A 16,350-nucleotide genomic window follows, 5' to 3' on the forward strand; every position below is an offset into this window, starting at 1 on the left:
TAAGGCAATTTTAGGAAAGTCAGTACCAGAGCCCTCTACGCAGTAGTCAGTATGGGAGGCTAACACCACGACCACCAAAATTCTACTGTCAGGGGACCTAAATATTGCACCCCTATCACCTTTAACTGAAAGAACACACAAGGAAACCTTTGCAGGCCATAAGCTACTCCAATTCTGTCTCAAGAAGTTTTTAGTCCCAGAGGTCGAAGGGCTTGGAAGAAGGAGATCTATACCTCTTCCTTCAACCTCTGTTAATCAAGGATTTATACCAAGCAGGCAATGAGAGATGCCTGAAGTACAAATGGAGCCTAAAAAAGGCACAAAATTCCCCAGAAAAATTCTTTTACCACTGGGAACCTTTTGGAAGTATTAGAAGTGACACATCTGACTGATGTACTTTTCACCCAGACACATTAGGCTGCTAGTATGCTGAATGTTCAAAGTTATTACTAACTCAAAAAGCATACACTTCTTAAGCCCTCAGGTTTTCTGCTTACCACAGGGAACAAAGCAATAGCAAAAAGCTTTGAAGCAACTGGAAAACGTTCCTTGTAAAGAAAAGTAATTTCCGTAAATATTCCTAACACTGTTCTCATAACACAGAACTCAATCCTTAACTAGTTACACACATTCATATAAAAAAAAGGGCAAAGGTACAGAGAAGAAGTAATGCCTGTCCACTTCAGTTCACTGCACAAACGGCAAAAACGAACTGAGGGGTGGCTCTACATGTTGCACACCTGGATGAAGGCATGAAGAGACCCCAAGGCAAGGGCTGTCCCAATAGGCACCGCCGAACACCAGCCTCCACCCTCAGGCATGCTGAGCCCATACAAACCAGCAGGAGAACACACACCCAAAGCAAGTACCCAAAAAGCCTTTCTTCTGTCTCCCCCAGCTGCAACATTGGTAATATACACACAGCCAACTGTCCCTCTTAACAAAACCTTGGGACATGCCTTAATTTGGTCCTGCCCCTTGACTGCATCTTCCTCCAATCTTTTGGAAAGCTGAAGGAAAAAAATCCACTGTAAAATTCTCTAAACGAGAGGATAAAACCTGTGAAAACATCCCAACTTCTCTCCCCTTCTGATTCTGTTTACCTCTACCTACTCATCTGCCAGGCCTAGGTCCTTCAGTTTCCTTAGACCTTTTCCTCACATCGCTCCATACTCCCTCTTTTCCTCCTGTTTTCCATTACTCATTCTTACAGACACTTATGCATGTTTTGAGGCCTGATCTCTGTCCCCAACCTTTCTCCTTTCAGCTTCTCCTTATGGACTCCAGCTGTTTTCTCTTTCACATTCATTAAAAAGCAACAGTAATAAAGAAATTCAAATCAGACACACTGGGAACAGGCTGCACAATCTCACCCACTGGCACAGTGCCTTGTTCTCCACCACCTCGTCTGCAGAAGGACAAGCAGATTCCTGTTAGGACAGAAGACACTGTCCCAGCTGGTGAACACCAACATAAGACAGGTCCTACCAAAGAAGTTGACAATCTCAAGAGGCAAGGCAAACACAGGGATTCTAATGGACAAATGAAATATGCAGTGGTGCAAACAGGGAGGGAAGGAGTAAGACGCTGAATGGGACACACTGAGTGAGACAGATCAGCTGTGTGCACAATTGGCAGATTTGAGCCTTTTAAGACAGGTAATAAGCAAGATCAGTCAGCAATCTTGTTCATACCTGGGCACCTGCACATCTAGTCACTGTCACTTGCCAGATACACGGGAGAAGTAAGACTTGAAGAATACTTTCAGTAGTTTACTAAGTCTCTAACCTGGCAGAATTTCACATAGCATCTAAAAGAAAGCCTGTCCCGTCTATCCCAAACGGCTACAAATTCTCATTCGGTTCTCAGTAGCACACCCTTCTGCTATTACATATCCTTTCCCTTTTAGCTTTGCCAAATATAGTCCTGGCCCATTTCACACTACTGCTGTAGAGATAATTTTCCTATCCTGGTATCTTGGCTAGGATGCCCCTTCTTTCTACACCCCCATCCTTCTCTAACATTTCAAACATTGACATTTTCATCCCTCCTCCTTCAGGGTATGTCATTTGGTCTGAGATGTCAGCTCCTGCTTTCCTATTCTTCTAGGCTGCCAGTTCCCAATACCCCCCACTTTTCAGGAGAAGCTCTCAAACAAGCACCACTGCACTTTTCTCCACACATCCCCTCCTACTTGTGAAAGGCTCCTCAGTTATTTCCATTAAGCTAGCTTAGTTAGAAAGGAATTTCCTGAAGACAACAGAATAAAGATACTTCTAAAAAGCACAAGCAGATGGATTAAATTACAGGAAGAGAAAGGGATCTGGGCAACACCAAGAAAGAAGCAGAGCTCTTCAAGGGTGATCAGAAAGCTCGGATCTTTATTGAAGCTAGTGGAAGCTTTCACAAGCGGATGTGATATTTTATTCACAGTTTAGCAACATTTTATAGGTAGCAACTTTCTAGAGACATAAAGGAATGGATAAAGTAGAAGAGGTGAGCAGTAGACATACCAGGAAGGCCACCTATACAGACCTGGAAGAGAAGCTTTAGCCAGACAGAAAAAAACCCCAAATACTCCATCTGTAAGAGCAAGTACCTCCTGAAACCCACGGGCGGTTTCAACTTTCTATAGAGCATCAAATTATTACAAGAGAAATTCCTTCAGGATGCTAAGCAGTTCAGGCAGGCGCATAAGAGCAACACTGCAGTGATCCTACAAAGTCTCCAGGATTAAATGAGCAAACTCCACACTATCTTTCATTTAAAAAGCTAGGAGGTTACCCCAAGAATCCACCCCAGGAACAAAGTGTAATTAAGCAGATATTAAGAATCTGCACAGATATGTTGTCCATAGGATCCCCTCCAGAACTCAAATGCATTTCTTATTCCAGTATGCAAGATACAAAATTGCCTGCATAGATAGATAGATAGAAAGAAACTGGGTTCTTAACAGGTCTGGTTCCACAAGGTAACTTTGGTGGTGGGTGCACATCAGTAGAAGCCTATAACTTTCACCTTTAAGTAGTGCTGAACAAGTGACACCCCCTTTAAGTAACAAATAGTCAGACACAAAGTTCTTCTAAACTGTTAAAAGTAGACATTTATTCCATGTCACTGCATAAGCAGTAATGTGTTCATTGGCTGCAAGATCTCCATTTCAAGCTAACATGACTACGTCACAGTCAAATGGGGACTCATGAGAATACAAGGCAAAAACGTATCTTTTAACTGAAAAAAAAAATCTAACAAAGAGAACTAAGACAATTAGTAGAAAGAATCAATTTCTAACACAGCATTTATACCAAATGCAGACATTCCTCAAACACAAATTTCAAAATACACTGAACGGAAGCAACTTTAGGTTTTCCATTCACTATTACTAGTTTCTCAACCATTTAGGATACAGGCACTAATGCTCTTGCCCTGACAGGGTAGTAATGCCACTGTTAACCCAGAATCCTGCTCTACTTGTATGCATGTCCTCCCAGTCCGAGCAGATCTATCCACAACAAGGGAACGATAGGAAGGGACACTACTGCCTTATTTTTCATCGTTTCACAAAACTCTCAACAAGGCTACTTTTGAAATGAAAAAGCATTACTAAACATGAAAAATTGCTCTCATTTAATTCAGGGTCAAATCCTACACATTCTTTTCTCTGGCTAAACTCCCAGCCATGCTATTAAAAAAAAAAAAAAAAAAAATCTTGCCTTCCACGCTCTGATAACTGGAACTCTTTGCTCTAACACTTGACTAGCCAAATGTTGCTTTGTTTTAAAGTTTCATGTTTGGCACAAAAGCAATACCAAATGAGGAACATAGCAGGTTTTTTTGTCTAGTTAAAAAATGAGATCTGATGTAGCAGGAAAGTAACGAAGAGCTCACGGTAGGTAGCGTTCACTCAGAGAAAATACAGGACTCCAGTGCGTTCCACACCTTCCCTCTTACGTTTAAAGGTAGAGCCAAAGAGCCGACAGCCCACGGGATACAAGTATGTGCATTAGCTTTACACAAACTAGCTCATACACACCTAGCTGTCCAGCCATCAGAAACCTGAAGCTCTGAGCAAACCAAGCAACAGGACAAATCAGACTCTGCTGAGCCTCAGCTAGATTGTCACAGGTACTTTAGATGGCTCATCTTAGAGTTATTAGTTAGATGCTGTATTCATCTTTAAGATGAATACAAAACCATGCCACCCTGTGGTCACAGGCATCCTAAGGGCACCTATATGGGAACTGATTCACATTGGCACCTCTGACATTGTGACACCAACCACTTATGTTACCATCAATTTTGTTAGAAAAAACAAATAATAAATAAGTTTTAAGGCTTTGGCTGAAAACACAGATATAGTAGATGTAACTAGACGACCTCCTGAGGCCCCTTGCAACTTGAATTTTCCTGGGATCCTTTGAGCTGATTTTCTTACTGCGCAGGGAAGTGTACCTTACAGTCTCAAACTGTGACTGCCAAAGGAGGGCTGCCACAGAGCCAGAACCACACATTAAAACAGAAAGTACCCCTGCATAAAACGGCCTAGTATAGCAGGCTGGTCCACCAAAAACATGCCTTCAGTATTAACAGCTATGTTACAAAAACCAGATATGCCAGGGTGAAAGAAATGCATTTATTTTTATTACTGTAGGTAGTTTTCAGTCGGACTTCAGATATTTGTATCATTGCAATGTCTATCAATCATCCATATACTCCTTCCTCTCCCCATAGCAGCTGAATTCTTTGATCAATTTCAATCAAATGTGATTGAGAAAACAGCAATCCCAAAGATATGTTCCTTCTTACAAATACTAATAAGCAAGTGAAAAAGTTCCATTAAGAGAAAAGACTTAACTATGAGAAAAATCATAACATTAGACACCAGCAGCTCTACATAGAGAAAGCAAAAGGAAATGAGGATCCATAAAACTCTTCTGCTTAAAACAAAATGACCTAATTAAAACCAAAGCCAGAGGCAACTAACTGGATGGATCCCACTGTCTACGGGACTCTTACTAGGTGATTTTCCATGCTGAAGTTCAAAAAGTGAGACAAGAATGTCTTTCAAGAGTATCCCATAAGAAGGAGGCATGGAAAAGCATAAATGCTTTTAGCTAAGAGAAACTAACAGGCAGGTGAAGCTGGTGTTGGTGAGGGGACTGTAGGGGCAGATGAGTATTTCTTTCAGCATCAAGAGAACTAGAGAATCCCACAGAACCACTCTAGAATCTCTGCTCCTAGCAGAGCCATCAAGTACGCAAAAAAAACAGGACACCTGCAAGTTCAGGCACTGCAGCTAACCACCAATTCTAGCTGAGGATCAGTACTTGGAGTCACAGTGCCAGAGAAAAGATTCTCCCGCCCCTTTATCCTGCTACCTACCAAGCACAAGGTTAGCTGGATCACTTGGGCATAAGAGCAACTGCTAGTTCTACTGCAGTGCATTTACCTCTGGGGCAACAGGCAAGTGATTTTCAGGTACAGCATGAACCATCTTTATAAGTCACTTTGGGATTTCTTAAGACCAAAAAGCAGTATTTTAAAAGAGTCATGTTTGTTCAAAGCATCAGAGAGGTTTCAGGCAGAATATTATATCTGTTCTACCAGAGGAAAAAAACAACTGAAATGGACTTTCCCTGTCACCATAGATAATCCTATTCTATATTGCATATAAACCACTTCATCTTCACAGGATCTATCCTAAAACCAGGTAGATTTCTTGCCCATGTCTATTCCTAGTCAAGAGTTTTCCAGGCCCTCAAAGTTCTTGCCTAAATTTATTCATGGCCGGGTTATACCCGTTTGTTCTTGTGCCAACCTTGCCCTTCAGCTCTTAAGAGTTGTTCCCCCTTCCTGATGTTCATCCCTCTGACGTATTTATAGGTGGCAGTCATGTTCTCACTCAGCCTTCTTTCTGCAAACTAAACAACCCAAACTTTTAGTCTCCTTTGGTCAGCCAGGCTCTCCAACCCACTGAACACCACACTAGCCCTTCCCTGCACCTGTTCCAGCTTGAATTCCTCTTTCCTGGACATGGGCAACTAGAACAGTATGACACATTCCAGAGAAGGGTCCAATAAAGCCTTGTACAATAGCATTAGTACACACTTATCTCCAAGGATGTAAATCCCCAATAATCTGCCTTTTCCACAGATTGTTCAGCTGTGAGTCTCAAAAACCCTGCAGTCAGCTAGTACATTCAAGGTTTCCCAGGAGAGAGCAAATCACGTTAGCCCCAAAACGCACCTCTGAAAACACCCTACTGACAAGCACTGCATGCTGCAACTGAAACACTACACCAGCATTAAAGGAATAGCTTTATCCTCTCAATTTAGTAACCTAGATGCTAAGCCCCCAAGCTGCCTCAGTCTGTTTTGTGTTGACCAGACTCCCAGTCCCAACCGAGAGCCTGGTTAGCCTCACCAATGCAGAGGCGGTCGCACCACCAGGCACCAGGAAAAACCAGCTATCCAGCCCCCAGCCTCCATGGGGCCCACTTGTCTGTGCCCATCTGCACAAGCCATATACAATGCTCTGACCCTGACCTAGTGTCAGCACTAAAATCCTACAGGATATAGATTTAGTCTATATTCCATTTTTTTACTCCTCTCTGACCATCCGCTACTGGCCACTGTCAGAGATGGGATACTGAGCTAGACAGATCTTTGGCCTGTCTCAACCCGTCAGGTTACGTGCACCGCTGTGGAAACAAACTTTTATTCTATTTCAGTATTGGGTCTCCACTCTTCATACTCCCTTGAGATTCTGTGGCCCCTCACTACTTATATTTGATTTCATAATATCTTTGTAAACAGCCAAAAGATACTGTTGTCTGGTACACTCAGGCTCACAAACTTTTTTTTTTTTTTTAAATGCACTCAAGTAGCGCATCCACATCATATACAAAAGAACTAAAAAGTATTTCTATTCCATTCTAGTTCTTCCCACCCCAGCTTGGAAAAGAAAACTCTTCTTGCTAGAGCCAATCATTGTTATCAGCTAAGCATTAAGAAAAGTCCATAGGAAAAGTCTAAAGGCTGACTTGCTAGAGCAGTTGATTTTTCCTGTCCTGAATATGAAGGCCTGAAACTAACATTAAACTCAATCTAGCTCAGTCGCTACAGCTCCGTTCTGCATCTGTCTCTATGGCACTCCCCATACTGCTGAAACCAAACTGATAAGAGCTGCATCATAACCAGACCAAGTCACCATACCCAGTAGTAAGCATTGGAAAGGCAGGTCCAGCTACCAGAACAACAGAGAAGTGAGCCAGAGAAAAACTGACGGACCAGCTGCACTGAGTGTGTGCTGGGAATTAACCATTTCAATGCCTAAAGGAAATTGGAAATCCTGGAGCCAAAACTCTCTGCTCCTTCATAGTTTAGGGCAGGAAAACCCACAGATTAGAAGCATGCCAGCACCAGAGCCTAAAATGAAGGACTGCACATGAAATTGCAAATGCAGTTCAAGTCTGGTGAGTCTTTTGCCCCTTTTGATTGGGCAACAAGAGGAGTCAGATGCCATTTTTGCTAAGATACCTCTTGCGATATAGGCACATGCAAGGAGTAGATGTACTCTCAGCCAAGACCTCCAGGATGACTCTTCCTCCATGGTCTGGTTCTCCTGTCTCCTGGACATCAAAATAATTTTAAGTCATCTTCTTTCTTATTACCAATTAGATAGCTTCATGGTAAAGAGGTCTTCAGGGGCGAAACTGCTGAATAAACGTATGTATTGATGATCTTCATGTACCCATCAGCATCCTAAAACTCACCAGTTAATGATAGCAGCTGTTTGGAAACCCTTTAGGATTTACCTGCCTCCTCCTCAAAATAAGTCTTTTTTCTTGTGCACTAAAGACTCGAAACACACTTACCAAATAGTCATATCAACCCATAACCATGCATGATAATTATCTCTTAAATCAGAACTTCTTCCACTGAATTCCAACCAAAATAAACACGGTATAGAGAACAAAGGTATGCTTATAGTGAACAACCATTCATCAGCTTAAGTTGCTCTAATGGACACCACTTTAAACTAAGCCTGCGCCATCTGTTCTACCTCTCAATTAGAGAAAAACAAATAAATTATTCAAAGCACAGTTTAAGGAAATTAATTTATGTATGTAAGTTTTATTTCTCTTCAGCTCAGTGAAGCAAGCTCTTGTAATGCTTAAGATTCAGACACAGATGAGAGTGCAAGGCTGCTTTCCCTAACATAATTAGCATTTTTGTCAGGAGAAATAAAATTTCCCTGTAATATTTCACCATATATTTTGTTTTAAAGAGTGTGATGCCCCTGTAAGTAACAAAATCAATTAGGAGCTAAAATAACCAAATCAGAAGTCCTGCATGCATAAACACAAATCAACACCAGGTCCCAGATACACAACACTGCACAGCTCACCCTGAGGTATTGAGTCTACCAGCACAGCTTTACTTGTACAGCTAAGAGACCTTTGCAAGTGCAAGGTCCTCAGCCACCAGGATATGTTAAGCAGGTTAGTTTGTAGCTGCCCACTCTATAGTCAAAGTTGAACGTTGCAAGGCGCTGGGTACAGAGCCTCACACACATGCCTCAAGCAGCACTGGGACAAAGGGATCCTCCACATAGAGGAACGCTCCTTAGCGAGGAGATCCCATGCAATGTGAGACTAGAATAGCTCCAAAATCATTCTAACTGCAGAGGTGCAGCAGAAACAGAAAGTTTCATCCAGTTCCTTACCGGTAACCCCCACCCAGTTTCAATTTGAACTAGCCTATCCTAACACTTTGCAATATGAGAACAGGTTGAAGGTAACCTTTGCTCAATTACATGGACCTTTCTCCTGCCTTGAGCCTCTGTCGCAAACATTTCTCCAAGCAGAGTTCACTCTTGGTTGTTGCCAGTCAAAAAAAAAAAACAACAAACAAACAAAAAATACACACACAGCAATACAGGAGCTATTTCCTAAGTAAAACTAAACTCTGACAGTACAGGTTACACACTGCAGGGAAAGAAAAGGTGCAAGACATCTCTTCTCCCATTGATAGATGGCACAGTGCTCATCTGTTGGGGAGTAGCAGGCAAGAGGTCACTCACTGCCAATCACCCTCAGTTTGCCCCTAGGAATATCAATGGCTGGTAGAAGACTGCTTTAAGATCCTGGATGTATACCTAAACACTACACTTTAATGTGAAACTCCAATAGCATGTCATAGCCTGGGTCTAGAGAAGGTTACGTTAGTCACAGATGAGTAAGGAGATCCTGTCTACCTAATAACTGCCACAAGCAGCTCAAAGTGAGATGGTTCACTAGGTATTTCTGAGTATTTCAGCTCTCCCCGTGCTTCACAACTGTGAAGCTGAGAGGACATGCTGAAGCCCTAGACATCACTGCACAGGTCTGCTGCATATCAAGACTGACAGTTCAGTGCAGGCCTTTGTTGACGTTCAGAGTCTCTAAGCTCTGCAAAAATCTTGTTGATTAGTAGGAGAGAACATGGAGTCCAGCAGAAGCACCATCCTGAAACAGCACACACCAAGCAAACAAGCCAGAGAAGAAACGGAGCAAGGGAAAGGGAGAATTGCCACTTCAATCAGTGGAGTTCAATCACTTCAATCAGTTCTCTGTTAGACCCCACAACTCCTAGCAGGCATGCAAACATGGACTCCCTGCTCTGGGTAACCAAGCTCCAGGGAAACATAAAAGTCCTCAATGAGAAGCCATCTTTTCACCCTGCACCACTCCTCTGTCTTCTGGCTACCCACTGGCATTACTGGGAAAATACAGACCAGGCAGTGCCTATTAGGTGCAATTCAAGTATGCTCCTGACAAGCACAGATAAGCAGTAAAGGGTCTTGCATAGGACCTCAATGCCTTGCTTCACATAACATCCCTCATGCTTCTTTTACTTGAAAAGCATCCTGGATTATCTGAGCATCTTCTGTACCTCAGGCAGCCACCTGCTGTGAAGCAGGGACAAGGCTGCTTGAAGGGGTCTCAAGGCTGCTTGATAGAAGAGTTTTGAGGTGTCTATTTGACAGTTCAACGCTGTCAAAGCATCTTGGGTCCCCCTCTCGTTTCACACGCGATGCTTTTAGACTTTGATAGCACAAGGGAAGAGGAACATCCCTTCCTCCTCCATCACTGCCCTTTGCTGCATCAATCAAAAAAGAAGATGGTATGGTCTACCTCCCAGTGCTGAGGTTAAGGATTTCACGAAACAGAATCAGGTTACAATAGAATCAGTGTACAAAAAACCCAAAGCATGAAAAGTCACCTATCACGGTCATGACTTACACAGCTCAAACTCGCACAACAGTGTGGGGAACAGCTTAAACCCTCCTTGTAAAGGCTTAGTAATTTCATCAATTGAGGCTCCTTCAGTCTAAGCTCTGAACACCACTGTCACACAGAAATCACTTCCGTTTGGCTGGCTAATGTTTCCCTAGTGATAACACATAAGCACAATTTTTTAGTTAGAACAGTCCCAGAGAGACAGGCAGCTGCCATGAATCAACTGAATCAACTGAACCCTCTCCCAAGCTAATGGGTCTGCTATCCAAACCCAGCCTAAGTTTGAGAGAACACCCTTTATCACCGAAATGTTAAGAAATTTCAAGTCTTGCAGGTGGTCTCTCACCTTTGTTTTAAATCAATTATTTTTCAGATCAAGGGAATGACATGAGTAGAGAGAGAGAGAGTGCAAATATAACGGCTTTTTCAATCATGAGCAAACAAACTGCAGTTTAGCTCTCCAGATGGCTATTCTAGGGCAGTGATGCTTGACCTTTCACTCTTAGGGTTGTTCCAGTTCATGGATTAGTGTATCAGATAACATGACCTACCCTATCCTCACTAACATCAGGCACAGCCAAGTTTCTACAGTCCCCCACAAGCTGTCAAGAAGAAAGGTGACAACATTACAGAGGCAGACACTGAAACAAAACGGAGATTGGCAAATGACAATGCACTAAGTCTTGTTCTGATGCTGAATCAGGGTCACTACATCACTAAACTCCAGGTGGTCAGCCTGTCCAACTGGGAGGTTTCAAATCCTCTGTTTCATTCACTCACTGAACAAAACACCCTCCGTACACATTTAAGAAAGGCCTCTTATGCACATTAGAAGTTAACTTGCTAAACATAGCAAACGCTACCTATAGAACATGCACACTAATGAACAATCAGTTCAGTCAGGAACATTAACTCTGGAATAGAGTCACTCCAACACAGAAGTGCCATCAATTTGTTACCTAGTAATGAATACTACACTGGACTTTGTGAGAGTATGTATTTCAACAGACAGATTGGGAAGCAGAGGGGAGGGAGAACAAGTTGTCCGAAAAAGGATCACACAATTCACGAAGTACTGCATAGTTCTGTAAATTCATAAAACCCACATAAACAGTAAATTTCACGACAATTTCAAGTTTGCTGCGCTTGCGTTACCTTTCTGCTGAGAATTATGCAAGTCTAAGACAAAGCCAGTTAAGCAAGAAGAGGGGCAATAGGAACATGCTATGCTCTGAGAAAATAACACATAGCGTTTGATAAGGACATTAAACTAAGTAAGAGTTCTTTGTGGGCTGAGCCAGAACGGTCCTCCATCAAGATTATATCAGCTTTGGTTTTTTATGCCAAACAGCCTCCACTGCAGTTACTTGTTGACAAAATGAAGAGCAAAAGTGCATCTGCATAGGACACATGAACCAATATACCACATTCTTGTTTCCATCAAAATTCCTATTAAAAATATAGTTTAAATGAATCTGAGGATGTTCAGCTTCAGATCACATGCAACCTATATGCTGGGCTCTCCTTCACTTCCACAGGAGACAACTCCAGTTAATAGTTGTATTCCACAGTACAACACACAGCTAATTAGCTTCAGGCTTAGGTCTGTAGGAGGTTTTACCCTCAGAGATTTTTTTCAGACTTATGAGAAAGGAACAAAATCCACTAGTTCTCCCTATAGCAGCAGCTTAGGTACCCTGTTTGCTTCATTAGCGTGCCTCAGGAAAGGACAAGGACAGGCATTTTTCCAAATCACACCTCAGAACCCCTCCCCAATGAGGAAATCAGAGTACGTGGCAGTAGTAGCACTTCTTATTCACAAAGCGTAGGGAAATGGAAAAAACACTATAGGGATAACAAGGCAGTTGAGTTCCTTGTCTCACTCCTCATCCCTGTTGAGGCACGATCATCAAATCCAACAGAAGACACACATGCTGATTAGCTTTCCTGAGCTAATTCTAATAGAATCATGAATTGTACTTCAATTGCACCCAGAATTTAGAAAAATCTAGGAAGAATCATTGACAGTGTGAAAAGATACTGGCAGCGCGTGCACGTGTATGTATATACATACATACACACACATATACATACTTTCTGTGGCTTTAGAACTCTCCCCCTGCTTCTCTCTCTTTTTTAAGATAAAAAAAATTTCATCAACCTTGCCAGCTACTGGAATGATCAAAGCATCCCAAAGGCAAACAAGGTACACCAAAAAACTAGTTATCAGAAAGCATAAATACTAAATATGAATCCATTTACTAAACTCTCACTTGCTTGAGTCTTACCACCATGAATCCTCAATACCATATCAGCCATCGACTATTTACCAAGAAATGGAATACAAATGGTTGATTCAACACAATTATCATTTTACAGAGCAGAATGTTAGTCAGTCTACCGTATAACTTTCATTCAGATCAAGTAAAATTTGTCAGTGAAACACCTGACTAAATCACATTCCACCTGGAAAGTCTTACCTTATAGTTACTGGAATTTACCCAAGATGTGGCCAGTCCATCAACCATTTTGTCCAACATAGTCTGATCGTGTTCAAGATCAGCTGACTTCTGTTTATCTGAGAAGTAATCTATCAGTTCCTGGCCAACTTGAAGCCTCTTTCCAACATCTTTCTGCAGCACCTGCGCTAAGCAATACTCCATACTGGGCTCCATAGTGTCTTAGAAATACAGCACCAGCAAGAAAGCTAGAGGGCAGCAGGTCCAAAAAATCCCTCTACAAACGTATTCAGGAGGCTGCCTCTTTGTTCGATGAAGGTTACTGAGGGTCTGGGTTTCAAAGATGCAATTCTGAGAATGGCAACAATGCACCATGTGTGTGTGAAGAGCAGCTGGCAGGATATTAAAAGTCCAATTTAAACTAGTAATAGATGAAGCAGTGAGCAGTGCTGTACTGTTGGGTCTGCAATAATTCCCAATTCAGCAGTCCATTCTGAAAGAAATGAAAAAGAACAGTATTATAGGTTAAATTAAGAATGGAGCAAAAAAAGAAATCAAAAGCATGTCATAAAATAGGTTATTCATATACAGCTGCAAAGCTGCGATAAGCTGGATTGAGCAGCATTGTTCTATTTTAAGGGATCATACGAGGTAGGTCAGGACAAAAACCTTTGGTTATTCTTTACAGCAGCAGTTACCCATCAGCTCCTTAGAGGTAGTTTTAATGGCAGACACAGTAAATCTGGCACTTAAATAAGAGCCGATTAATGAACAATATTCTCGCAACTACTAACGTCATCATCCACCCACAAAAGTAGGGACAAAATCCTTATGCAGGTCACCAGGATAACGCATGTTTCAAGAAGTGAATAGAGGAAGACGTCTGGATCCTGTTTTGACTGTTAGTCTTCAGCAATCAATGCCATCAGCTGGCCTAAAAGATACAGCTCTAAAATACAGGTCTAACACTGGCAGCCAGTAATAAAACGAGCAGTTTTCAAATACAAAGTGCTCAAGCTGTTTTCAGGCTGAATCCTGTTACAGCACAACTACACAGACGGAGGAAACAGCATTGCCCTCTTCCTAGCATAACACTGACAACAGTTCCACCAACAGTGCCTGTGATTGCCCAAAAACCAAAATCATATAAAAGAAAGGCAGAGCCAAACTTTGCTGCCACTCAGAGGCAGTGCTATCCACAAATTAAGCTTAAGTGCGCAAAAAAAAAAAAAAAAAAAAGGAAGAAGAAGAAGAGAAAAAAGTGGCTTTGCCACCCTAGAGGCTCTCCTGCCCCATAACACAGGAACTACATTAGGGGTCTTCTGGGCCAACACTGCTAGTTGCAAGCTCTGCTTCACAAGCAGCTGCAGCCTTTCTTTGTCCCTCCCAATCCGCAGTCAAATGAACCCTTACAGGCAGCCGGGGACCCGATCTCCCAGCCTGTCCTCCAGCCTCCTGCAAACCAGGGGCTCCTGTCACCACCAACTGCTTCCCTGAAGCGCTCCTTCACAGGTCAACTCTTTTAGGAGGGGATGATAAAAATCCAGAATATCTTTTTTCTTCCCATCTAATAATATCCAAAGTTAGAAGTCTGCCCTACTTTCTCCACCAGTGCAAAGAAAGCAGGTCAAGCTCAGTGCAAGGAAAGAGGCTGTGGAGCAGATACCCAGTTCAACAAACAACTGGAAGGAAGCTAGAGGCACAAGTTCACTAACTGGAAGCACTGGGCAGCAAATCTATATACCTTCTCTTTGAGCAAATAAGACTTTCACAAAAGTCTTATTTAATAAAAAACACAGTGGATCTGAAAGCAGATGAGATGCACAAAAGTCCTAGCCTGTAAATGAAGGCACACCTTGCAGCAGACTATTTCAGTTCGTTATCTCACCTCCATCCTCCCTGGCCAGACTTGCAAACTGCCACATCTTACAAAAAAGAAGCAGCGCACCTAGGGAGAGAGAGCACAGCAGCTTGTGGTCCAGGGCTTTCCTTAACCCCACAACTGCAATCGGACATATTCCAGCTGCCTGGGACTTGGATGCACTGCTTATTCATCAGGCAGGAGGAGTCACAAGAGAGCATACCCTCTGTTCAGGCAGTCAGTTCAACTCTCCACTGGGCGACAGCAATCTTAGCCATGTGCCTAGCAAACCCTACTATCAACAAGAAGGGCCTCTAGACTAAGCTCCCTTCTCACCAGTAAAACCTGACATTCCAAAGCAGCAAGGAACCATTAGCTGGAACTGCACACATGGCACCTAGGGTTTTAAATTAGGGCTGTGACAGCTTACCACTTGTGACCACTACTCCAGCCTGAACTATCTCAAGAGTACAGCAGATACTGCACATGCCCATAAGAGGACTTAACTGTGTTAAAATTCAGTAGAATACAGTGAGAAAGATCTCTTAATTACTCTTAAAACAGAAACATGGAACTTGCTTAAACTTGAAAATTCATTCAGATTCCAGAAGGGTGCGAATGATTATTACTTACCACAGAAGAGCCATTTCTGATTAACTTCACATACAGACAAGTCCAAACACATCCAAGAAAGCATTAGCTGGCCATGCTACCATGAGAAGGGAAGGTTCAAAGTTCCTAGTCTTTCTTCTGTGTGGTTTTCATTTAAAAGTTTATAAGTCTGCCTACAAGCAATCCTTTAATAAACTAATTTAAAGGAATTTTTGTAAAAGCTCCTTTTTTAAAACATTATGCAAAAGGAAGCATAAAAATAATTGTGTGCTGCAGAAGAACAGATTTATGTCGTAAGTTTGCGGACTGACGTCTAAAGAAGATGCACCACACACTATATGGCACCACCTTCAAACACATGCATAGAAGAAGAGTCATAAATATCTTTGAATCCTGCAGAGGGCAAAAGTAATAAACCAAGAGGAAAGCCCAAGGCTGGCTTATATCTACCAGCCAACAGGTTTTTAAGTGACATCACTTCTGTGGTTTTTTTCCCTGAGGTTTTTGGGGGGGGGGGGGGTTGGTTTGTTTGTTTGTTCGTTCTTTAAAAAGTATTTCTACATATGTTAGGAAGTCTGCTAATTCCCCCTCTATCTCACAAGAGGAAGTGGAAAAAATAACATCTGGGAACATCAAATCCTAGTCTAAGTTTAACATAACCACAAGAAAAGTTGTTCTCTCCACCACCCCTGTCACTGCAAAAAAAGTTCTCTCAATCACTATTAAGCCATCAGAACTAAGTTGCTTGGTCAAAGTTTCTGCTAGTAACACACCTAGCTTCTTCTTCAAGAGCTACCTGGCAGAAAGCCATTAGAGAGACTTAAGTTTAATGCCAGTGTGGGGCTCAAAATTATAGATTTTAAAGAAGAAAGATGATAAAGACTTAACAGCCCAGAACTACTCAGCCAGATACTACCACTTTAACATCACAGAAGTTCATACAATTCAGAGCAAAGCAACTGGTTCAGTATGTAGAATAAGCCATCCCAAACAGTAATGGGGAAATGCTTGCTACCTAAAATTCTGTGCAAACATTAAACTGAGTATGTAAGACAATTAAGTTTTCAGTGGTCTGGAGAACCCGCCCACCCCAGACTAAGTGAAATTCTGCATCATTCTACAACTGTAAATTAAGA

General features: G+C 42.1%; 1 protein-coding gene across 1 annotated transcript in view; it reads right to left on the minus strand.

Annotated features, from left to right (window-relative positions):
* The window catches only part of CLASP1 (cytoplasmic linker associated protein 1), a 191,659-nt gene that overhangs the window by 166,439 nt on the left and 8,870 nt on the right, over positions 1–16,350 (minus strand). Inside the window, exon 2 of the mRNA XM_068949030.1 lies at positions 12,763–13,234. Coding sequence (XP_068805131.1) covers positions 12,763–12,957 — 195 coding nt within the window. The 5' untranslated portion in view covers positions 12,958–13,234. The remainder of the gene's footprint in view (positions 1–12,762; positions 13,235–16,350) is intronic.

This window comes from Struthio camelus, chromosome 6 (assembly GCF_040807025.1).
Source record: "Struthio camelus isolate bStrCam1 chromosome 6, bStrCam1.hap1, whole genome shotgun sequence".
Classification (NCBI taxonomy): Eukaryota; Metazoa; Chordata; class Aves; order Struthioniformes; family Struthionidae; genus Struthio; species Struthio camelus.